Below are 26565 nucleotides of genomic sequence, written 5' to 3' on the forward strand. Positions count from 1 at the left end.
GCCATCAGTGAACGCCTGGCCTAATATAGCTAATATTATATTCTTTTGGTTAATTATTCTTTTAATTTATGATATGTTATATCTATGAGACGCCACATCTATGACACGTCTTGCGCTATAAGACATCACAGGTACCGCTAACACTGTTTTTTTGCGTTGAGGAAAACATCAATAAAACATAGTCTTACAAAACAATTTCTTTTATTAAAATCAACAAGTAACTGGTAGAAAAGGAACGTTACGTTCGACAATCGTATAATACACTTCATTGTCATACATATTAGATCATTTTATATTCATTTAAATTTGTTACAAGTTTATTGAGTTTAACCCGTCACCGATTCGCTTACCTTAACAAGTAAAGGTAGCATAGTGCAGAAATATTTTTGACTTTATCACCAGTCAATAAACTTATAATTTGGACAGTTTGGGTTAGCACATAGTAGTGTATGGTAATGGGCGTTCCTTTATAAAGGTAAGCGTCCATAGGCCCGCATCGTACGCATTCCGTATGACGTCATCAGTACGCATCGCATGTAGGCATTGCTGATGACGCGGTCCGTACGATGCGGATCAGCGGTAGTATGAGTTTCTATAGAAGACAAACTAAAATCCGTTGCGTGCTAGTATCTGAATAGGGTAGATGACTAATTTTTATTTTAACATCCGTCTTGTAGATTATTATAAAACATTAGACATTTATTTTTTATTTTCTTACGGAAACAAATACTTTCGAAGATTATTATTAAAAAAAGAGTTAAAATATCGCGTGACGTCACTTCTAGATACATTTTATACGTAGAAATGACGTATTTGCTCCCACTCCTAAACTTTGATGTGTTTTATTTAAGTATTGTTATCTTATATGACAAAATAAAAAAATACGTGTTTCACTACCTTACTGACGGACTAAATAGATTTTTGATTTTATTGTAACTTTCGTGAGACAATCTAAATTAATTATTATATGTTATCGGCTTATTCACGTAACTGTTTGACGAGGAACTCGACTAGTTTCAAGCCATGCTAGAGGCTCATATTCATGAGCAGCATTCCGCGACACACGACGCGGCGATTGTCGCGCTGCTACTGAACTAGTTGAGTTCCTCGTAATTTAGAATTTTAATGTTCATACCCCGTCATCGTCCCTATTAAAATAATGATTATTTATACTCTAGGTAACTCTAGGGCTAGTTGTCTTAATAATCTTCTGTGAACTTTTGTTGTGGTCGTCATAGGCATGGAATCCATGAAGATGACACCTCCTCGCAACCTCTTCGGATCTTGCAACGTATCTGTGTATGGCAAAAAAAGGAAAAATTGATAATTAGTTAGGTAGTAGGTCTACCTACTTCAATCTGTCTATCCGATTTTTAACTTTATGTTTCTTGATATAAAATCGAAAATACGATAAAAAAGGGGCAATGCCTATGGTGCCTATGGGTGGCTGGGCAACCGGTTGCCGCGCAACGTGTAGCGGCTTCGATTCCCGCACGGAGCAACTCTTTGTGTGATCCACAAATAGTTGTTTCGAATCTGGGTGTCATGTGTATGTGAACTTATATGTTTGTAAACGCACCCACGACACAGGAGGAAATACTAGAGTGGGACAAACTAAAAAAAACACCATACCTTTAACTAAATTCTTAATTTCTTCAGCACTAGGTTTGGCTCCAGGTTTGGGCACGACGCAGGCTACCGGCAGTTCCCCCCACTCGTTATGTGGTATACTCGTTACTGCTACGTCCAACACACCAGGGTGTCTGCGGATCACTCCCTCTATTTCTAGTGGCGACATCTGTGTAAAACACCATATAACTAAATAATTTCTTCAGCAGTAGGTTTGGCTCCAAAGCAGGCTACCGGCAGTTCAATAACTCGTTATGTGGTATACTCGTTACTGCTACGTCCAACACACCAGGGTGTCTGCGGATCACTCCCTCTATTTCTAGTGGCGACATCTGTGTACAAACATAATATTTGGTTAAAGAGGCTCTTTTAAGAGTAGTCTTTTGAAAGGCTTTAAAGATGATATTCATATGTTTTTGCCCTTTGGTAAAAGTGTTTGCGCATTCCGAAATATCGAGTAAAACGAGTTTTAGTACCGAGATCCGGCTGCAGATTTGTGTAGTTTATTGAGTATCTTACATGGTAAAATCAACATTATTACTCATATTATTTATGAGTATAATATAATATAGTTAGTTAGTAGTATAATCTACCAAGTTGCAAATCAAAATGGGTGGTGGTCTGATGGCTCTTTGAGGTGCGTTCGGAATGCCTCGGGTGTGAGGAGGTTCGTTCTCTCACGCACCCCGCCTCATCCTTAGCTAGCATGAACTTATAACCGCTGGCTTACAAAGCTGTCAGTATTATCAATAACTTGGATACGTAGGCAGTTGCCCTCTATTCTAAAAATAAAACTGAGCTCACTATAGCTAAACAAATTCTTACCCTATAATAAAAACACTTGATTTGCATTCTGATCCTCTCCACAAAAAAATAGTTCCAATTCTCATCGAAATAGAATATGTCTCCGGTTTTCAACCATCCATCGCTAGTTAAAAGTTCTTTAGTGGCTTCAGCGTTGTTGTGACAACCCTGAAACAAAAAAAAAAAACTATTTAGTATTGATAAATGAGACGTGGGTAATGATAATATGACACAAGTAAAGGTTATTTGAATGGGCTTGTATTGTTTTATAGTGGAGTAAGAAGACCATAGTTTACCAACATGAAGTAAAATAAGAAAAGATTTTTATGGAAAAAGCCGGTAAACGAGCAGAACGGATCACCGATGGTAAGCAATCGCCGCCGCCCATGGACACCCGAAACACCAGAAGCGTTACAAGTGCGTGGCTGGCCATTTGGGGATTAGGAATTTAAGAGTTGTTGGGGAATCGGTGATTGGGAAGATTGGGAAAGTCCTCCCTTCCCCCCTTCTTGGGCCTCCGGGAACCTCATTTACACAACGAAACACAACACAAACTTTATTTCACGTTGGTTTTCTGTGAAGCCTTGGTATCATTCCGGCCGAGTAGACCATTAGAGGCGAAGCCACGCTTAAAGTTTAGGAAGCAAGTTCTTACCAGGAATGGAACTGGCCCTTTGATCCATAATTCTCCTTGAACATTCGGTTCGTATATCTCTTCCTGTGTATCCACATCTAATAACTATAAAAGAAAACACAATATTTTTCATTAAAACCATATTAATTAAGTACTTAAGCTACCTACAAAAGCTATTATATTGACGGTAGGTAGCTTATTATCATCATCAACAGCCTATTAGTGGCGACTGCACCAAAGCATTCTTTTCACACGGAGAAGGTTTGAGCATTAATGACTACGCTTGTTCAATGCACCCGTATTGAGGTAGGTAGTTAATATACATTAAACCTTTTGATTTTGACAATACTTGAAATGACGAAAATCAGATTTTCACTTTGCGTTACGTTAGCGTAAGTTATTTAGATAAAATATTTTAACTAAAAAAACACGGTTTATACACATACAGTTATGGAGAAAAGCTCTACTAGTTTCGAGTCACAGAGGGACTGTTATTGACGAAACGTGCAGCGTGCGCAGATGCGGCTACGTATCCTGCTTTTCTCCATTAATGTTGTGTGTGAGTGATTTTTTATTAAATTTTGTATATTTTATTATTATTTTTGGAGCGTCCTACCGGTATAATTTAAGTCCCTATTGTGTCTAGCAGTCTTGAAACCTCACCCGATATTGGAAGCAGCTCATCTGTTTTCCGCACGACCCTGGAGCAGGATTATCCCCGAAGAACCCGAGACCGGCCAGCTCACTCATTCCAAACAGATTTGTTACTTCTGTGTTCGGTGATAAAGTCTGAAATTACTTGGCAAATAAGTACGTATATACATAATTATGTAGGTATGTTATAGGTTAAGAAAATATTTTTTGGTAGCAAATAAATGTTTAAAGCAACAATCTGAACTATTCTATAAGTATTAGTACCTAATCATAATTATTTATTTTTCATAACTAGGTATTATTTATCATTATTCAATGAAAATTATAAAATGCTCGGTGCAATGGACTAATCTCAATCATGTTCCAGTCTATTTTCATATATGTATGAAAAAAAGTTCATATATTCATAATACCAATTGGTCGACCGATAGATAATCAGATAGAGATTATATTAACGCCAAAATACTGAAACGCCAATTTAAATATCTTGCTATCTCTGTCATTAAAATAAGAGTTGGTAGTGACAGAACTATTCTCGAGAGCGTCTTAAAATTGAGTGTAGTTTGAGTGTATGACCATAAGCACCTTAATTTCTTGGATGAGGTTCAGAGGCACAGGGAGGCCACATAGCATGATTTCTTCGTAACAGGTCAAGTCAACTTTATTCAGTTTCAGCAGAGACGACATCAAAGTTGGGGAGAATATGGAATATGTTGGCTAGAAAAATAATAATATAATTAATTTAAAAATTTAAAAAGCAAATAACTTGCAAAATAAAAGATTTTTATGTCACAAGTTTGATATAGATGACCCGGAGCTGCGGTCTACCTAGCAGGTTACCGAGGCTCTGGCTTAAAGTGCAGGAGTAGGAACGGAGTGGTTTTTAGTTAGTAAGAGTCTGATGCACCCTCTCTCCTCGCCCAAGGCGGGAGAAATCATTGGATGATTTTCTTCCCTCGAAAATACCCAAAACAAACGCCTCTGGTGTTTCAAGTGTCCATGGGTGGCGGCAATTGCTTACCATCAGGTGATACGTAAGCGCGCATACCGGCGTGTAGGTACCATAAAAAAATACCCTGTATTTGTTGATGAGATCAGTCATAAGTTCCATGGAGAGTTTCTGGGAGCTCTGAACCCGAGTGTATCGTAGTACAGCTGATCTGATAAAACTGGTCATCGCAGTGGACCATTGGAGGGGAGATCCAATCAGCACCAGCTTTGTCGGTGTCGGGAATTTCGTGTATTTGGACCTGTAATGAAAACAAGACAAGATTTCTTATCCAATGCGCCATAAAAATTTGTAGGATTTTTTTGAGGGGAGAAAATCATTTTATGCCTTCTCCCGCCCTGAGCGAAGCGAGAGGGAGTGTCAGACTCTTACTGACTAAAAACCACTCCGTTCCTACTCCTGTTTGTCGAGGCGGAGCCCCGTTAAACCCGCTAGGTAGTCCGCAGCTAAGATAGCTGATTAGTTTTTATTTCAACGTCTGACTTGTAAATTATTGTACAATATTAGACACGTACCTTTTATTTTCTTACGGATACAAATATTTTCGAAAATATATCGATTTGAAATATCGCGTGAAGTCATTTCTAAGTACATTTTATACGTAGAAATGATGTATTGCGACTCCTAAACTATGATTCGTTTTATCTAAGTATTATGGTTGTATATGACGAAATAAAAAATAAAAAAATACGTGTCTAATATTTTTTCTTTGCCTAACTGCTGCTAGGGAGTGGAACTCCTTGCCGGAGTCTGTGTTTCCTGATGGGTATAACCTGGGTGTCTTCAAGGCCCGAGTGAATATGTTGCTTATGGGCAGACGTGCTCCACCGTAGGCCGAATCATCACTTACCATCAGGTGAGATAGCGGCCAAATGTCGACCCATTAAATGTAAAAAAAAAACTGACGGACTTAATATTTTTTTAATTTTAAGACCCCGTCCCAATAGGGATGATGACTGGGTCAAAAATAAATTATTACAACTTTTCAATACAATAAAATATTCCAAAATAATAACACTTTCATTAATAGATGAAATACTTAATTTTCGATTTTTTCTAGCAAAATTTCTAGAAATAAGTCTGCTATTTGACGTCAAAAATTTATGACGTCATGATAGAGTATTTCACACAAAGTTCATAGAAAAGATCGTTTTTGACGTTTCGAAAAAAGTATTGAATTTGACTAGTAGGAAACATGCCTATTGTCATTATAATATTAGAACTCTGTAAACAGTCATGCATTTTATAAGCATAACAAATACGTATAGTCAAGTTGATTCGAAAATCTGTTAAATCTTTTTGTCGACTAAAATATAATTCTTCCGTATCCGCAGAGTAGGTAGGTCGGTATACGTTTTCAATTTATTTCGCGAAGGATTTTCGAAAATTGAAAGGATTTGAGTGTCATCGGGAAATCCAATCATACTTCACCCGATCCCAATTTCAATCCAAGACCAATTAAATTTGATTCAAGTCGAATGCTGAATTACGATCTCTTTCGATCGTGGTCTCTGAACCAATTATGACAAATTGATAAGTCAAATAGGGTAGATGACTAATATTTATTCTAATGTCCGTTTTGTAGATTATTTTAAAAAAAAAAATACGTGTCTAATAGTTTTTCATTACTTAACTGACGGACTAATTAGATTTTTAACTTTCATACCCCGTCATCATCCCTATTATACACATCACATCAACAGCCTATAAGTGGTCAGTGGTCACTGCGGACCAGAGACCTCTTCTCGCACGGAGAAGGTTTGAGCATTACCTGATCACCACGCTTATTCCAAGTGGGTTCACGATTTCAAACTTATAATTAGAATTTGTAAGCCCAGGTTTCCTCACGATGTTTTCCTTCACGAATTGTCTAAATAATCTTAGAAAGTACCTAAACTAAACTTTAACGTAAACTTGGAAAAAGTCACACTGGTAGTTGCCGTTTGTAAATTTCGAACCCATTCTTACAAAAGAAGAGGGCTTAAGAAGAGGGGGTTTTAAATCTCCGGGCTAATACTATTTGGACTTACCAAATTTGTGGTAAAAGTATAGCAAAATATTTGTGTGAATGAGCTATAGCTTTAGGTACACCCGTGGTCCCACTAGTGTTCACGACAAACGCTGTTGATGTTTCTGGATCCAAATCGGTACACCTAGAAAAAGAAAACAAATATTATGACATCTTATCTTCTCTCTCTCTCTCTCTCTCTCTCACTCTCACTCTCGCTCTCACTTTCGCTTTTTCTCACTCTCACTCTAACTCTAACTCTCACTCTCACTCTCACTTCGCTCCATATTCTCTTTTTTTTCTTTTCAACTCTTTCTCGTACTTTCTCTTTTTCTTTCTCTTTCTCTTTCTATCTCTCTCTCTCACTGTGACTGACTCTTTGTGTGATTCACAAATTGTTGTTTCGGGTCTGGGTGTCATGTGTATGTGAAATTGTATGCACCCACAACACAGGAGAATATTCTAGTGTGAATCAACGTTTCTTTTAAAAGAAAATCTTTATTAATAACTTTATAATGATCAATGAATATAACTTACTGGAAATCCTCTACGGGCGTATCATCTTTATACATTTCCATGAAATCGATATAATAGCAGAAATCTCCTTTGTCAAACGTAATGATGTGTGGATTCAAATTTAGGTTGAGCGAGATCATTTGTGCTGTCGAAGCGACATCGCTCTGACATACGATTATTGAAGGCTTGGTAACAGCTAGGAGCGGCTGTAGGTCGACTGAAAACAGAATAATGTATTACTGCCACACTCAGAGTCATTTAATGGTTACCTTAAATACGATTGCCATATGTAATTGGGTAGTTTCCTTGGTCAAAAATAAATTATTACAACTTTTCAATACAATAAAATATTCAAAAATAATCACACTCTCATTCATAAATTTGATGAACTACCGTACTTAATTTTCGATTTTTTCTAGCTAAATTTCTAGAAATAAGTCTGCTATTTGACGTAAAAATCTGATGATGTCATAATAGAGTATTTCATACAAAATTCACAGAAAATATAGTTTTTGACGTTTCGAAAAAAAATATTAAATTTGACTAATACGAAACTAGCCTATTATACTTTATCTTAATGATAGATACTGCTACATAACCTCTCAGTGTGGGAGAGCCATGCTTCGGCACGAATCGGCTGCCCCAACTGCGAGTGATGCTTGCGTTGTGTTTATATACTAGTGAAAAAAACCGGAGGCGTATTTACCCCTTCCCAAAAATAATCTGATATTTATTTTGGAAATAGGTTAAATGTACCTAACTTTTTACACGTCAATCTCTTGAAATAACATAGAGGAGGCAATAAATATCTTTCCAATACTAGTATTCCTACATCGACCCTTAATAGGATCAACAACATACTTGTTCAACCTCTGGTGTTTCGGGCGTTCATGGGCGGCGGCGATTGCTTACTATCAGGTGATCCGTCTGCTTGTTTACCGGTTTATACCATAAAAAAAGCAAAATAACCGGTTACAGAAAAGCTGCTTAAAAATAATCTGTTTTACTTTTTTATTTTGGCGTGATAATGTTTAATTTTAGCTACATTTAAAACGAGTAGTAAGAGTTTGGCCTTGAACTATTCCGCCACATGGATACTTGAAACACCAGAGGCGATGGTACAAGTGCGTTACCGGCTGTTTGGGGGTTAGGAATTTAAGGGTTGTTGTTCGGGAATCGGGGATGTGGAAGATTGGGATAATTGGGCCTCCAGTAACCTCACTCACACAACGAAACACAACGCGTTGTTTCACGTCGATTTTCTGTGAGGCCGTGGTATTACTCCGGTCGAGCCAAGTCTATTCGTGCCGAAGCATGGCTCTCCCACACTTAGAAATTAGCAATACAAGTAGATGTACTTGTGTTTTCAATAGCCTCAGATATAAACTTACCAGGCGGCGTGTCCGAGTAGATGCCACATACAACGATCCCTAGATACAGTCCAGCATACAAAGCAATACTTAAATCTAAATGGTTTGGAGCTAATAACACCATGAGTTCTCCACGTTTGATTCCCAATTTTCGCAGACTCAACGCGAAACGAACTGATCTTTCCAAAACTGATCCAGACGTTTCTGACTCTCCTGTCGATCCGTCAATCTGGAAAAATAATATTTGTTGCTTTATTTTTTTTATGGGATAAGCCCGTCAAAGCCTCCCATTCAGCTGCAACCCCTGAAAGCCAATTGATCTACAGTAGATACTTCCATGAAAACACCGGAACACTTGGCTCCGGTCGCGTCCCAGTTACATCCGAATGACTAGTCTTGGATCCCCAACGAAACAAATAGAAATTAGTAGAGTAGATGAAAAGGATTTGTTGCTTGAGTTCAAAAAAAGAAACAGCTGTCTCATGTAGGTATAGATGGTGATCAGCCCTCATTCTAAAAATACCCCAAAAAGTCCAGGATCATTAACCTAATTAATTTCAAACTTACAATTATAAGTTACTAGTGACCCGCCCCAGCTTCGCATGAATGCAATCGCGATATATCTGATGCATGTTGAATACATATAAAGAGGTTTCTGGACATGAATCAGTCTATCTATTAAAAAAAACCGCATCAAAATCCGTTGCGTAGTTTTAAAAGCTTTTAAGCATACAAAACTACATAGGGACAGAGAAAGCCAATTGTTTTATACTATACTACTTCCGCGCGGTTTCACCCGCTCTGCTTGGCTCCTATGAAAATTTTCGTTGGTCATAGCGTGATGTTTTATACGCTTATAGATTCCTCGATAAATAAAACTGTCCAACACAAAAATAATAATTCAAATCGGACCAGTAGTTCCGGAGATTGGCGCGTTCAAACAAACAAACTCTTCAGCTTTATAATATTAAGTATAGATAGTGATCAGCCCTCATTAATAATATGTATTACCTGCAATAAAAAGTCAGGATCATCCTTAAGCCCTTGTAGAATCAATTTCCCCAAATGATGTCTGTCGGAAGGGATTCCAGATTTAGCAACTATGCGACTGCCTAGATCGTCCATGTAATAGAAAACCGCGTCGTTGACTCTCCTCTGAGGCGGCATGTTGAATATATTAGAGGTTTCTGGACACTTTAGCAACTGAAACAAATGATATTTAAAGTAAAATTATACAAAACAGGGGCGTCTCGTTGATGAGAAACAGCTTTTGGCTGCTTTTCTACCAGAGACGTGGTTATGCTGCGAGGACATTATTATAAAATAATAGCTTTTTTTTTAGGTGGAAAATCATCCAATGACTTCTCCCGCCTTGGGCGAGGCGAGACCACCCCGTTCTTACTTTCTGCTTTTCGAGCCGGAGCCCCGGTAATAATATAATAGCTAAGCTGTGAAACTAACTGAAACTAAGCTAAGTAGCGGTGCGAGTAACTTGTGCTATGAAGATGTGTAAAGTAGCTGCACGAGAAAGATGCGCAGCTCGAGTATGCGATGTATCGATAGAAGGGAAACCATTCATAGCTGTTCATAATGAAGAGTCCTTCTGTAATTCGAAAGTAATAGACCTGTTCTCCATTAATTTATGCAAGTAAACCGTGATTTTATAGTTAAACTATTATAATTAAGAAAATTTGACAGCCTCGTTGGTCGAGTGGTCGCAAGTGCGACTGCCGGACTAGGGGTCTCGGGTTCGATTCTCGGGTCGGGCAAAGTATTGCTGGGATTATTTCGGTTTTTCGAAAAGTTCTCAGTAGTAGCACGGAGTCTGGAATTGTGTCCAGTATTACATGGGACTTATAACACAAATGGTGAAAAGTGGGTGTACATTGTAAAACGGTCGTAATGTCGTACGTGTCGTAATGAGCACCTCTGCCTACCCCTTCGGGGATAAAAGGTGTGACGTTGCTTTTTTAATTAAGAAAATATCAAAACCCTAATTCTGCCCGAAGTCATTATTCTTAGTTTTCAATAATAACCTAATTGAGCCGGTTTTAGGCGACAGTATGGGTGACCAATCTATTATGGTCCGGTCAAGGTCAACCGTCGTGAGAAAATTAATGTGTAACATGAATAACAGGATACTGATATACCTGAATTAATTTCTAATTACAGAAACAAGACTGCTTGCTTGGATATACCCTATATTAATGATTTTAAATTTAATATTTTTTAAAGTCAAAGTCAAAGTCAAATCATTTATTCCAATTAAACCATATACTTAGGTACTTTTGAAACGTCAACAAAGAAAGAAATAAACAATAGTCTGTCAGTGAAGCTAGGTGCTCGTTCCATGTTGACGGTAGAGCAGGTAACATTTTTTTTAAAGGAGGAAAATCATCCAACGACATCCCTCGCCTTGGGCGAGACGAGAGGGAGTGTCAAACTCTTACTGACTAAAAACCACCCCGTTCCTACTCCTGCTTTTCGAGCCGGAGCCCCGGTAAACCCGCTAAGTAGTCCGCAGCAGGTGACATTTAATACCAGTTGGCACCACTGGTGGTGGTGTTACAAGCACAGACTCTCTCATTTGAATGAGATCGATCTCTTTTAAACCTGAGAGCTTTCTCTGATGAACTTGTACTGTTTTCAAAGTCAAAGTCAAAGCATTTATTTCAATTAATCCTAAATTAGGCACTTTTGAAACGTCAAATTGAATTGTCCGTCAGTCTGTCCGTCAGTGAAGCTAGGCGCTCGTTCCAAAGTGTTGCTTCGAATGGAGAAGAACGAGCAAGAAACTCCATCGTTACTCTTTTTAAAAAAATGATTTTTACAATATCTCTGATACATTATTTGATCATTTACCTATTGTATACAATGTGATAGGGGCGAAACTTCTAACCCGTTAAGGCTGAGTTCTACACCTAATTTTATCGTCAAAAAAAAAAATAGGGGGTGTTGATCCCCCTCCCCCTAAAAATTATATTTTTTTTATAGGCTATTTTAATATTTTTTTTTACTTTATGTGATATCAAAAGTTGTATGCGTCGTAGAAACAAAAAAAAACTGGCCAAGTGCGAGTCGGACTCGCCCTTGAAGGGTTCCGTAACAGCAAGTAGATGACATAATATAAAAGGTTGTAAAATAACTTGGTTTTACATAGTGTTTGTATGAACGACAAAGTTATATTTGCGGTTTTTGAAAATGTTTTATTTCTTAAAAACTAATAATGATATCTCGTTCAAACCAATTTTCGTTGTTAGTTTCTATTGAAATCTACAGCATATATTTTTTTCAGTATTCTCACTTTCTTATTTTGAAAGTTAGTGGGGGGACACTATTTTTTCCACTTTGGAAGCGTCTAACTTTCAAACGATTGATTTTGACGAAAAGTGTTTTTGGGACCCTTAATGTCTTTTTTAAAGACCTATCCATAGACACCCATCACGTATATGTTAGTTGAAAAAAAAAATTTTTTGATTCATTTCCATGTATGGAGTCCCCCTTTCATTTTTAAATTTATTAATTTTTATTCAAAATTCGAATAGCGGTTATTGAAATACATCATCCTACAAAGTTTCAACTATGTAGGCCCAATAGTTTCGGAAATATATGGCTGTGACATACGGACGGACGGACGGACAGACGGACGGACAGACAGACATGACGAATCTATAAGGGTTCCGTTTTTTGCCATTTGGCTACGGAACCCTAAAAAGACGACAAACGGTAGCTAATAACCTTGGCTAACTAATTCATTACTTTTATCATATGTTTGATAATGTTTTGGGGAGAAAAAAAAAACATATCTGTATTATTTTTACCGAAAATTTTTACCGCTATTTTTCAATATTTCTATTGGGGGTTTAACCCCCGATATTTTTTTTTTGTCGATAAAATTAGGTGTAGTACTCAGCCTTAACGGGTAAGAAGTCTCACCCCTATCACATTGTATATGATGTAGGAACAATGTAAAGTAACGCCTAAGTCTATTCTATAATATATTATTTACATCTAATTTATATTTTTTCTTTATCCCTATCCTCTCTTTATTTTTGTAAAGAACCGAAAATATGATGAATTCTCAGCTTTTTTTTCATAAAAAGCAAAGGCACAGCAGAACATCTTTGAAAGATGCTTTGAGCAATTATTGCTTTCACAATATAGGTCTCATCGTATCGTATGAAAATAAAAATAAAAAATGAACGAAAATAAAACATAAAATAACTAAAAACCGACTTAATTAAATATTTATAAAATTTTATAATAATAATTAAATTAATATTAAATAATTAACTTACTGCTAGTGATATAAAAACCTACAAACACTTTTACACTAAGAATACACTGGTATACCACATTAAAATTTATATAAGACTAAAGCTACTTCATACACAACCTCACTATAAAGTAGGCTGGCTATGTATGAAAATAATAGCAAATAGATAGTAGTAAATGTAGAAAAATAAATTATATAACAAAAACATAGGTAAGGGATACCTGTTTTTGAAATTTTAAATGGCACTTGTCCAAATTTTGTTCTTGTTTTTCTTGAATTTCCACGTGTAATAAGTAATAAAATAAGTAACAAGTAATAAAATTAACTAGATCATATCCCGCGACTTTGTTTGTTTTTAATAGTTTTCAAACTTATCTATGTCTAGTTTATATGCTTTGGAACGATATGAGTATGAAAAATGTCATTAAATGTCCTTTTATTTGAAGGGAAGGATATTTTGAAAATACGAATACGATATGAACTCTGCTGCAATTTTAAGATTTTTTTTTATGTATTGACATGTTTCATGTTTGTAGTATTTTAAAATTCGTATACAGGATGAATTGTAAAGATATTAAAGATTTTTGAATTTATACCAGCAAAAGTATAGTTTAAAGTATATTATGCATTGAATTAAAAAAAGAACTAAAGAACGTGCTTTAAATCACTGAAAAGCTATACAGCATATAAAAAAAGTATATTTAAGTAAAACCTTCCCACATTAAAAATTACCTAAATGAATGAATAAAATGACCTGAATGACTCGAATCCTGAAAACTCATTGAATGTACATTCGGAGTTTTCAGGACATAAAAATAATGGTGAAAGACAAACAGACAACCAGCTTAATCTTTTAGGTACATATACCTATGTATGAATAAGCGAAAACATATAATTGATAATGGGCCATTAATTTGGAATATTTATAAAATTTTCTAGAAGGTTTTTTGATTTTTTTTGTCTAAGTCCAAATTAAAACTATATGATAATAAGTCTGGTTTATCAAAAATAGTACTTGTTATTACACCATAATAATTCTGGTATATAATAATGCTTGTTATAAGAAAAAGTCTCTTAAAGTGTAGGAGAGCCATGCTTCGGCACGAATGAGCCGGCTCGACCGGAGTGATACCACGGTCTCACCGAAAACCGACGTGAAACAACGCTTGCGTTGTGTTTCGTCGTGTGAATGAGGTCCAATCTCCCTTTCTATATCCCATCATCAACAACAGCCTATAAGTGGCCACTGCAGGCCTCTCCGTATAAGAAGAAGATTTGTACCTCATTCACATAACGAAATACGAAGCTTGTGTTGTTTCACGCCGATAGTCTGCGAGGCCGAAGTATTACACCGGTCGAGCCAACACATTAGTGCTGAAGCATGGCTTTCCTACACTTAAAAAAATATTCCATAGAAATCTGGTATAAACCACATTAGGCCGAAGTTTGTTTTTTATAAAATACTAATTAATAAACTGGTATAGCGTATAAAATAGTAATTATTAGATTTTTTTTAATAAAAAAAAACTATTTTGACCGTAAAAGTGTCGTTTACGCAATAAAGGCCTCGGGTTATTTTTTTTTAAAAGAGATAAAATATATGTAGGTATTGTTATGAAATAGCTATTATATCTATTAATAGATGTTGAACATCGTAGGTAGAATAAACACAAACAAATTTGTTTACTTGGGAAGTAGGTATGTTTACAAGAAATGGGAGGACGAATGCGAATGTGTGACAGTTTACTGCTAGATCATGGGCCTTAACGCGACGGATAATCTAAAAAAAATAAGGCAAAATTGATATAATACAAGTACCCATGTGCCAGGCATCCCCAGGACGAATAAACTAAAAAATAAAGGCAAAATTGTTATAAAACCCATGTGCCAGAATTCATTGCAATTCATTACAAGTATACAATGTGATAGGGTTGGGACTTCTAACCCGTTAAGACTGAGTACTACATCTAATTTTATCGCCAATAAAAATAATATAAAGGGTTGAACCCCTAATTGAAAATATTGAAAAATGTGATTTTTTCGGTAAAAATAATTCACAAATGATTTTTTTTCTCACCAAAACATTATCAAACATATGAAAAAAGTAATGAATTAGTTAGCCAAGGTTATTAGCTACCGTTTGTCGTTTTTTTTTTTTTGTTTCTATGACGCATACAACCTTTGATATCAAAAAAAAGCAAAAAAAAATATTAAAATAACCATATTTTTAGAGGGAGGGCCATCGCATTCGACCCATTCGACCCCCGACTTTTATCCATAAAATTAGATGTAGAACTCAGCCTTAACGGGTTAGAAGTCTCACCCCTATCACATTGTAGATTTCTTTTTGTGAATTAAATAAACAAACATTGATACACATAATTTTAATATACGTAGGAAATATGCAAAAATCCATACTAATAAAATTGACGTCATATACCTAATAATAATGTAGGTATAGATATAAAATACACAGACAATCGTTGTTGACATTTCGGAAAAAGTATTGTTTTTATTGTAGGTATAAACTGGTAAACGAGCAATCGTATCACGTGTAACATCACTGACGTCCATAGACACTCCACAAATTATATTATTACTAGCAGACCCAATAGACGTTGTCCTGTCTACACGTCTTTAATTTGAAAATTTGTCGGATCCAATGTAAAACATTCCAAAATCAACAACTACTAATAAATTAAAAAATAATTAAAAAAAACATTGTCCAGCGGACAAAATTGTGAATCTAAACCATTCTCAGATCCCCTTGAACACAAAAATTTCATCAAAATCGGTCTGGTCGTTTAAGAGAAGTTCAATGACATATGTACACACTTACAGATAATTATGTGCAGTAGAAAATCGCTTCATTCAATAGGGATGATGACTGGGTCAAAAATAAATTATTACAACTTTTCAATACAATAAAATATTCAAAAATAATCACACTCTTTTTTACACTTACATTTAACTACTATTAGTGCATAGTTATAAAGTCATTTATGTTAGAGATGCGCTTAAGCCCTTAAAGGTACGCGTCCACAAGCCCGTATCGTACGTATCGTACGCATCGCACGCAACGGACGTATTTCTATACAAGACAAACTAAAATCCGTTACAACTGCGTCCACTGATCCGCATCGTTCGCACCGCATCATCGGCAATGCCTACATGCGATACGTACTGATGACATTCTTGGTAAATAATAATAAATTCACTGCCGATGTTATTAAGTTTTCCTTTTTTTGTTGGAAAATTACTAAAGTAAGAAGCAAGCAACAGGCAGCCAACTCATTTGTAATTGCTCTGGTACAGCGGGTGCCCATGGTCGACGACTATTGCTTACCGTCTGGTGATCTGTCTAATTGTTTGGCTAAACAAACAAAACAATCTTATTAACATTATAAAATAAATAAACCAGCTTTACACTAACGCCTGATTAAATTGTAATAGCATTACGCTTATCGGCGTCTATCTAAATAGCCAAATATGTATAAACTCCACAAACTATGAATAAATGATCAGGTGCTTTAATCTTGTATTTTGTTTTTCGTTTGTTTGTTTGAACTCACAAATCATCGGAACTACTGCTTCGATTTGAAAAATTATTTTTGTTTTGGATAGTTCATTTAGCAAGGAAGGTTTCAGGCTATAAATTATCACCATACAATCAATAAGAGCCACGTAGAGCGGGTAAAACCGCGTTGATGTAGCTAGTTAAATTATAACTCCGTTGAACTTACCAGTTTCTAGACTGACCTATAAAAAAAATATTTTCTACGTTTGCTGGGTCGACCTTTGGCTTCTATCTCGTCCGATAGTAAGTGATGATGCGGCCTACAACCGAGTACGTCTGCCCATTAGCAACCTATTCCCTTTTTGGAAAAACCCCGAAAACTCTAAATCCAGACTTCGTTTTACAGCTGTGCTGTACAATGTTAGAATTTTTAGAAAAACCGACACAATAATACTTTACCTGACTTTAACCACCGAAACATACGTAGGCAGTTAAGTGTAGGTTAGTTTAGTTACCTTAATTCATCGACTGCCCTCATTTCTTTTCATATTTGTCAAAACGTTTTCAAGGAAATCTAACAATAACCGGCCCACGGACGTCCTCTGTTACCTCTGTAGCTCTCTATCGATCCGCTGTATAGACGTCATAACGATATATTAACAAGCGAAGCTTTGAAACGCTGCACGTGTTTCACATTGTCGTAGTACGCAGGAGTAGCTTTCAACGTCACGCCTTTTATCCCCGAAGTGGTAGGCAGAGGTGCACATTACGGCACGTAATACAATGTATTTATTCTCGCTCACGCTTTACTCTTCGCTATTTATTTGAATTTTAGAAAAAACCGAAAAATGCTCAGTTGTACTTTGCCCGACCCATTAATCGAACCTGAGACCCCTTGCCGCATTTGCGACCACTCGACCAACGAGGCAAACCAGTAAGCTGGAGTAGGCAATTTTTTTCAATATTATACTCCATTTTTTTTATTAGAAGGGTTAAAACATCCAACCAATGACTTCTGCCGCCGAGGCGAGAGGGTGTATCAGATTCTTACTGACTAAAACCACCCCGTTTCTTCTCCGGTTTTCAGTCGGAGTCGCGTTAGAGTCGGAAACTCCCTCTCACCACGTCTAAGGTGGGAGAAGACATTGGATGATATACACCACTTAAAAAAAATTGTATTCAAAATAAAAATTCACGAGCTGTTCATGATTAAAAAAAAAATACAATAAATACTCTTCCTAATAAACTACTCAAAGAAAACGAATTAAACTTTAGCCATGAAGGCTGCCTACGTCATTTCCCCATTACCTTCCCACACAATGTAAATAAAGATAAAAGTTGATTCTAAAAAAAAAAAATAAAAAAATATACTTGAATGGTGTTTAACTACAAAGTTGTCATTTCCTTAATAATTAATTAATTTATTTTTCCTTCTACAATTTTTATGGTTGTGTGTATCATTGCAATTAAAATGTTATCTTTTGAACTCTGAGTCCTCATTCGTGATCATGGCGCTTGCAACAGTGCCGAAATATCGGAAACTCATAGACATAAATAAACATGGTAAATATCCCGACTTAATTTCTAAAAAAATAACTCTACAATATAGGGATGATGATGAGGTATAAAAATTAAAAATCTATTTAGTCCGTCAGTTAGGTAATGAAAAAATATTAGACACATTTTTTTATTTTGTCATAATTATAAGATAACAATACTGAAATAAAACGAATCAAATTTAAGAATGAGAGCAAATACGTCAATTCTACGTATAAAACGCACCTGACATCACATGATATTTCAAATCGATATATCTGCGAAAGTATTTTGTTGTTTTCGTAAGAAAATAAAAAATACATGTCTAATATTTTAAAACAATCTACAAGACGGACATTAAAATAAAAATTAGTCGTCTACCCTATTGTACGAATATAACTACAGTACATTAGTACATATAGACCCACTAGGTACTACAGATCCTGCGCGTAGAAATTACATCAATAAAGACATGCTTCGCCCCTCCAAACCAGCTTGAAACTTCAGTGTCTATCCACGAGCAGAGGGGGACGGTCGCGCGCTCGCTATGCTCTAAAATAAATACATAAATAAATAATCTTAGTGTATTAAAAAAAATATATAAAAAAATAAAAATGTTGGTAGTGTGGGGTCTTTTAGGTATATGTGTGTGCGTGAACGGTTTTGCTTTGCCGTTTGAAGGACTGTATAAGCTGGATATTATACATTATAATGATTTTCATGCAAGGTGAGTGTTTTTTGTCTGTGTCTTAAGGTTCATTTTCGTTTGGATGTTTAGTTAGAGAGTGTTGTTTATGCAGATTATGGATTTTTTTTCGTAATTGTTTGAAAAAATATTTTTTTTAATTCATATTTTTTTAGGTTTTTCTTCTTCGTTAGTAAGTAGAAGTAGTAGTAACTAATTGATAATTTATTGTAAAAAATGATTTGATTTGTATCGATTGTAGTTTTACGCGGTTTGACCTAGAAATTAGTGAAATGTTAAAGGCCAAAGGTCAATGACATATGCGGACAACTGTAGCGCCAAATGTCGTTCGATTTTACATAATATCATCGTTCTTTCTCTTATTTAGAGCATAAGTATAATGAAACAAAAAATAGAACAATTGATACTATCTAATATTTTTCTTTTTTCATTATTGCAAACGTCAGTTCTGTTATGTATTGTAGAAAAATATAAAGATGAACGATATATGTAGCAAGGACGTTGCGAAATTCTTTATGATTTATATTATAACTTTCGTGATACAAACTAATTTAAATTTAACTATTATGTTGGCATGTGTATGAGCCGAAAAGGCTTACTCACTTAACTGTTTGACGAGGTTTCGCTCATTTCATGAATATGAGCGTCGTACATGATGTAATTTTTTTTTTGATAACGGAGAAAACCTATAAAAGACGCCTCGACGATCTTTTTGGGCATAAAAGGCGAGACAGTGTGGGAATTTTACCTCACTAAAACTACCTCTGGGGCCACCCTAAACACTTGTAAGGGGCACCAAGTCCTCTAAATAGACCTGCTCCAGAGCCCCCACGGTGCAACGCCTGTTACGGCACATCCCTAGGGAGACTAGCGTCTTCCATGAGCTTCACTATGCAAGTTGCACGGCAGCACGTGACCACTGTGCCACCGTCTTCCCTGAGGTCACTGGGTGGGTGCCTAGAGTCCCCACCCTATGCTCCCGTGGCCCCAAAGGACCGCTTGCAGTTGATGCAAGCCGGATTTCAGGGTATTAAGAAGCGACGCTTTCTACAGGCAGGATCGGCTCTCTCGCGATCCCGCTTAGCAGCCTCCTTTTGGGACATTACAATCTCACAAAAAGAGACTACTTCCCTCCAATTTTCTGTCTCTGCCAACATAGCCTTAACTGCTGCTGACATAGACAAATCTCGCCCGATCTTGGTAACTAGGACTTCAGTAATAGCCTAGAGTTTTGTTTTGTGTCCAGTGTTTAGACAAAGGTTTTACTTTTCAATTACAATTTTCAATTTTCAGCCATGATCGTCCCACTGCAGGGCAAAGGCCTCCCTACCCTCCTTCCACTCTTCTCTGTTTAAAGCTTTTTGAAGACAATTCTTGTTATACATGTCGAGTTCGTCCCGCCATCTACTTTTGGGCTTGCCGCGGTTTAGGTTTTACTTTACCGTTACATAAATTCACAAGAAAATACATAAAACAACAATTGTTCCCTAACCTAATAGCTTGTTTGCTCAGTTTCCAGAATCTCTATACCTATCCTTATCACAATATTCATTGAAATCGTTACAGCTGTTTCCGAGAAAGTGTTTATGAGTGCATTAATAAACATGAATACAAATATTGGTTATTTAATAGCTTTGTAATTAATGTTAATGACCAATTTACCGATGTAGTTATGGTGTATAAGGGAAACAGTGATTATGTAATTAATTAACTATGTAAAGCATAAATTACATTATAATACTTTGACTATACTTTGAGATTGGGGAAAATCGCGCAAGTGGTGTCAGACTCTTACTGACTAAAAACTTCCCCGTTTCTACTCCGGCTTTTTGAACCGGAGCCTCGGTAATCCCACTAGGTAGTTCGCAGCTGCGGATCAGGAATCAGCCCTACTGGGCCCCATTTGTGGTTATCTGATGGCTCTTTAAGGCGCGCGCGAAACATAACGCGACGTACGTAGAGCGCCCGCGTCCCCTTGGAATATAAAGGAACCTATGTGTTATTCTAAATCGTAATCTATCCCTTTTCCAAATGTAATCCAGATCCCTTCAGCCCTTTTTACGTGATTAATTAAGAAACATACACATAAATTCACAAACTTTTAGGCATTTCTTAAATTATAGCAAGATCATAATAATTATATTCTAGTTCTAAATCTAGACATAAACCTGTAACTAGTTTAGTAACAAGCTTAACTGTTAATCTCAAGGCTCTAGGTTCAATCAAGGTCGTACTCTATGCCCTAATTGGGCAAAGTATGTTAATAGTCATGTCGGTAGTAAACGCCTTAAAATAATCTAGGTTAAAAATAGTTAAACATGGATAATATTCACTAAGGAGCATAATTTTTCAATTCATTAGAGTCAGAATAGTCTTAAAAAGTACACATGACTCATTGAAATGAAATGAAATGCCACATTGGTACATGCCATTGGTAGGTTTTGAACCCACACCCTTATGCATGAGAAGCGGACATCTTAAACGTTCTTTGCCCACATATTAAAGAGTATAATTCTTTACCAGTCTATGTTTTCTAAAGGGTGTCTTTATGATTAGGTTACTTAAAAGCAGGCGTGACCCATCATTAATCGCATCATTGCTTACCACCAGCCGAGATAATGGTTAAATGCCTAAAATAACAAGTTTACAAATAGGTAACCAACTAACATAACAAGGTTACGTTTTTTTTGAGGGGGAATGTTACTCCTGCCTTTGGGGAGGCGAGAGGGAGTGTCAGTCTCTTTCAGACTAAAAGCCATCCCGTTCCTACTCCTGTTTTTGAACCGGGGCCTCAGTAACCCACTAGGTTGTCCGCAGCTCCAGGTTGTGCTTCAGCCCTACTGGTCCGTATCTATGGTGGTCTGATGTAAGAATAACAACAGTCCCTTATATGCTGTTGATGTGTGTGATGTGATTACTTGTTCCAAGATATTTTCGAGCTGTTTTAATATGTTTATTTATTTATTTAAAACTATAGCACATAAACTGTGATATTGGTAGACATTAAGTCTGCCATGTGCCATGGTCATTCTCTGAGATATATAACTTCTATTTCCATCCTACTTTAAAGACTTAAAAATAATTGTGGATACATGCTAATTAAGATCTTATTACGTTCTCATTAAGGTTCATAGTTAGTCCATTGACGTCTCTACCATCATGCAAAGGCGTGAGTTTCACCTAATACTAAAACCATTTACATAAATACACATTGTTAATTTCTCTGTCCATTCGAACATGTCAAACAACATTAACTCTTAATGTTTTTAAGATAGAGTTGATTATACGTTTGCGGCGTAGACATGCCATTCCCATCTTTAAAGATAAGTGGTTCGTTATCAATTTGTTATCAATAACAACATGAACGTAAGCAAATGTTTCGCTTAGTATTTGTATACGAATCATTGGCTGCATATTTTGTTATCTTATCCAGTATAAGTACTAATATTTTGAAGCTAGAAGCTAAAGAATTAGAAGGGTTTTCTTTATATTTGCATATGAAAAAATGGACTTTTTTTGGGACAAGCCCGCTGCGTCTTCCTAAAACTGTTACAACTTCTGTAAGCCAGGATCTATAGTACATACAACCACGAAAACACCAAAACACTGAAGTTCGGCGCGTCTCAGGGGCATGAATATTTGTCTTCTTTTTGAGGGGGAGAAATCATTCAATGACTCCCAGGGACATAACTGTCTTATTTTTGAAAAATCATCCAACGACTTTTCTCGATTTGGGTGAGCTGAGAAGGAATGTCAGACTCTTACTGACAATAATCAACCTGTTCCTACTCCTACTTCATTCCCTTTTAATCTATATGGTTAGGTCAGGTCGTCTGCAGCCCCAGTCAGGGTATAGCCTGGCCTCCCAAATATATCGGATTCTAATATGAATAGAAATATACATAGAAAATTTTAATATAACTAGAAAAACGAAGGAATGCAAAAAAAATATCCCATTATCAAACAAATAATAACTCTCGCTTCCATTTTGTGGTATTGATGACATTATGGATTAACATATTGAACCATTTACATGAAAATTGTTTTATTAAACGTTTATCTAGAGTGAAGCTTATCGGATTATTACAATAATATATTCAAGCCTTTCTCTTCCTTGATCTTTAATATCAATTTATATGCCAAATGTCTCAAACACGAGTAAATACTTTATCAGAGTACTAACTTCTTCCTATATATCTATTCATTATTTGCGTAGCTGAAATCATAAAATCACACTATAATAAATGTGAATGTTTGGATGTTTGCCCGTTAATCACGCTGAACTGAACTGAACTATTAAACGAATATTGATGAAATTTGGTATACAGACAGTGTATGAGCTGACTTGAGTGACAGAATTTTTATCCCACGGGAACGCGGGTGAAGCCGCTTACAGAAGCTAGTGTCATAAAGTAAATATTCGTCAAGAAAATTAAGGAAAAGCACCTGAGTAAAGTTGGGATTGAAATAACTAAATAAATAAAATAATATGACACATTTATTAAAGGTTTAACACATTTATTTTATTCTATTCAATATTACTTATATGACACAATTATTATAATTGAATGTGATACGTCTTATTGATCATTACAATGGTATTCTTAAGGAAAAAAAGAAGAATTATCTCATTGACAGCTCATACAGAAACTATAGCAGATATTCTATAATAGAAAACAAATAATAATATAAATATAATTAATAAAAATTCTACGAAACTGAGTAATAAAACGACTTTGCTTCCACCAATCATGTTCATTGGCACACATAGCTTAGCACTGGTGCGTGCTATTGAAAAGCATGGTGGAAAGCATCCACCATGCTTTATTTACCATATTTTATTTGTGTATTTCGAAAATCCCATGTGATAAGGATCGCCCTATATTTCTTTTTAGGATTCCGTAGCCAGGCAGGCAATAAACGGAACCCTTATAGATTCGTCATGTCTGTTTGTTTGTCCGTCCGTATGTCCGTATGTAACATGGATAGAAAATCCCAACGAACATTAATTGGGCAGAAAGCCTGCCGGGCATGATCACCTCGCCTGGTCAGAGGATCCTGATTTTCTTGGAGAACTTTATTCTGAGTATAAAACGATAGTGAATTCTTTTTTCAGAAGTTTATAATTCATAGGCTTATACTCGTTTATCCTCTATTTCAATCGATAGCCGTACCAATCACAGAAATATTACAAATTAAACACTTTGTGTGTTATCTAATCAATGATTATTGTTATACATATACATACTGGTTGTAATGATTACAATTTGACCTTGCTATTAATCAGCTGGCCGGTTCACTGATACAATAATGTCAAGATTCTGTGACGAAATCTGTGGACGGTATTTTGCGAGTTGACCGACAAGTGTATTAATTAATACCAATACTGTTATATATATATATATCAGTAAATTATTATCTGCCTCGTTGGTCGAGTGATCGCAAGTGCGACTGCCAGACAAGGGGTCTCGGGTTCGATTCCCGGGTCGGGCAAAGTATTACTGGGCTTCTTTCGGTTTTTAGAAAATTTCTTAGTAGTAGCAGTCTGAAATTGTGTCTGTATATAGCAATAGGCTCACCCCTATTACATGAGACTTGTAACAAATGGCCAAAAGTGGTGTATATTGTATAGCGGCATTATAATGTGCACCTCTGCCTACCTCTTCGGAGATAAAAGGCGTGACGTTGTGTGTGTGTGTGTGTATTATACTCTGATAAAAAATTCGCATAAATTTTCTGACTATGACAATTTTCTCATCAACCTATCGAGAAAGTCCTCTGCTTAACTGTGATCTAGATGATGATTTAAGCGTGACTCCGGTAACCTTATTCTCACGTCGGTTTTCTGTGAGGCCGTGGTATCCATTTTTCCAGAAGCATGGCTCTCCCACATTTAAATATCTTTTTTTAATCTTTTCTTAACTTTTAAGTGATGTGAAGTAGATGATTTTCCCCTTCAAAAAACCTAACTGGAAAAAAAATATGGTCGGTATTACTGATTCACCAAAATCTACGCTTTGTTTATTCAGAATACTTACCTTTATTTTTCATAAAAATGGCTCACATCACATCCTTTTAGTAAATTGTTTATTAGGTACTTATTTTCCGTATCTTAAACAAAATGTGGGTACAAAGATGTTTCTGTCATTACATAATGGAACGGGCTTGTACTTTCTTTTTTAGAATAATAAAGAATTTTCATCAAAGTGATGGTTTCTGAAAGTATATTTCAAGGTAGAGTATTATTATTAAAATGTAGGTATTTGCGATATAAAAGAGTCGCATTGGTGGTCGCAAACGTGACTGTCGATGCTGTTATTCTTGTTTTTTATCATCTGATGGTAAGCAATCGCCGCAACCCATGGACACTTGTAACACCAGAGGCGTTACAAGTGCGTTGCCCTCTGGGGGTCAGGAATTAAAGGGTTGTTGCGGAATCGGAGATTGGGAAGATTGGGAATGCGGGTTCGTTAATTGGCCTCCGGCACCTCCGGTACCTCACTTACACAACGAAACACAACGCAAGCGTTGTTTTAAGTCGGTTTTCTGTGAGGCCGTGGTATCACTCCGGTCCAGCCGCCCATTCGTGCCGAAGCTTGGCTCTCCCACACTTAAACCCATAGTGTTAAAGCTATCATGTTAAGATGAATAATGCTTATTTGTCCAATATCACATAAACAATGAAAAATATCTATCAATTAAACTAATGGCTATTTGAATGTATTGTTTGTTTGTGCGCTTGTGTGTGTGAGTATAATATGTACATACATACAGGTCAAACAGAGAACCTTCATCTTTTTTAAGTCGGCTAAAAGAAAATGTGAACGAGAAGTAAGGACTAGTTAAGATTTCAAGTCAGATACTTGAATTGCAACAATGTTTTTGTTTATCTACTACAACCTTGAAGAATCTAGAGCAAGTCATGCGTTAAACTGTTTTTATCTCAGTGCGAGTAAGCAGTAGTTTCTGAACTTAGTACTCGTAGAATTGCGAAATATATCAAATTCTTTATTGGATTGTTTTCCACTATAAAACCTCATCTCCACTAGGAACATTTGTCGAGCGACATGTTTGCCCAGAGACATCGGGCGATGTCGCCGCGACATTGTTGAACTTCTTTTTCTCTGTTCTGTGGTTGAAACTGTTCCTTGTCGCACAGTCTAGAGGGCTCGATGCTTAATTAATTGATATAGAATCTAAAACGCCATGGCACGTACATACACTGGGTGGTTGTGGTAGTCAAGAAAAAAATTTCAAACAAAATATATTATAACCGATAGCTGAATTCTGGAAACTAGACTCTATATATTGCTAGGAGATTAGGGTCCATAGCTTGATTATGTAGCAGGGAAAATGTAGAAACGAAACTCGAAGAAATGAGTGAGTGAGGTTATCGGAGGCCTCAAAATGCTGACAACGCACTTGTAACGCCATTGGTGTTTCGAGTGTTTTTGGGCCGCAACGATTGCTTGCCATCAAGTGATCCTTCTGCTCGTCACATAATCATAAAAAAAGTAAATCCCCGTGCGTCAGTCGGTTAATGACAAACTTAAAAACAACTAAATGTATATTTATGCGGTTTCCTCAAATGATAGAGCAGTTTTTGGGGAAGGATAATTTGTGAAAGTGTTAATAGCTCTGTGGGAAGGCCAGTTATTACTAATCATTGTGAAAAAGGTATTAGGATGGTTTACCACCAGAGATGTGCTATGCTTGCTGTTGATGCGTTTGGCTTCTACCAATCATATTTATTGGTACACATACATAGCTTTGCACTGGCCAAATACAACCTTCTGTCTTCAAGTTTCATGTGAATAAGTTGGTTATGGGCAGACGTGCTCCATTATAGGCCGCATCATCACTTACCGTCAGACGAGATACGTGATCCATAATTTGATTTGGTCAA

The 26565-nt window shown here is 36.3% G+C and overlaps 3 protein-coding genes across 7 annotated transcripts in view; 1 reads left to right on the forward strand and 2 right to left on the reverse strand.

The window, feature by feature from the left end:
- LOC118274573 (luciferin 4-monooxygenase-like) overlaps nt 1-26565 on the reverse strand; it is a 227023-nt gene that overhangs the window by 140274 nt on the left and 60184 nt on the right. The gene's annotated exons all lie outside the window — the stretch shown is intronic.
- On the reverse strand, nt 857-9858 carry LOC118274873 (luciferin 4-monooxygenase-like). The gene is made up of 11 exons (XM_050696733.1): nt 9636-9858; nt 8646-8853; nt 7276-7471; nt 6761-6883; nt 4797-4971; nt 4307-4438; nt 3731-3856; nt 3089-3172; nt 2455-2601; nt 1633-1798; nt 857-1295 (listed from the first exon to the last, which is right to left on the reverse strand). Exons 1-11 carry the CDS (start codon nt 9789-9791, stop codon nt 1168-1170), a joined length of 1641 nt encoding a protein of 546 aa, XP_050552690.1. The 5' UTR covers nt 9792-9858; the 3' UTR covers nt 857-1167.
- LOC118275113 (apyrase-like) overlaps nt 18456-26565 on the forward strand; it is a 235522-nt gene continuing 227412 nt past the window's right edge. For all 5 annotated transcript variants that reach the window (XM_050696739.1, XM_050696738.1, XM_050696736.1 and 2 more), the window contains exon 1: nt 18456-18680. In XM_050696739.1, coding sequence (XP_050552696.1) covers nt 18568-18680 — 113 coding nt within the window. In that variant the 5' untranslated portion in view covers nt 18456-18567. The remainder of the gene's footprint in view (nt 18681-26565) is intronic.

The sequence above is a fragment of the Spodoptera frugiperda genome, chromosome 11, assembly GCF_023101765.2.
Source record: "Spodoptera frugiperda isolate SF20-4 chromosome 11, AGI-APGP_CSIRO_Sfru_2.0, whole genome shotgun sequence".
NCBI classification, from domain to species: domain Eukaryota; kingdom Metazoa; phylum Arthropoda; class Insecta; order Lepidoptera; family Noctuidae; genus Spodoptera; species Spodoptera frugiperda.

Excerpts from the sequence above, each read along its gene's own strand:
- LOC118274873 (XM_050696733.1), bottom strand. The coding sequence starts at position 9,791 with ATGCCGCCTCAGAGGAGAGTCAACGACGCGGTTTTCTATTACATGGAC. Across the intron at positions 4,439-4,796 it reads ATCTCATCAACAAATACAGG|CCAACATATTCCATATTCTC; the intron begins GTATTTTTTTAT and ends TTATTTTTCTAG. Across the intron at positions 3,173-3,730 it reads TGAGCTGCTTCCAATATCGG|TTATTAGATGTGGATACACA; the intron begins GTGAGGTTTCAA and ends TTTCTTTTATAG.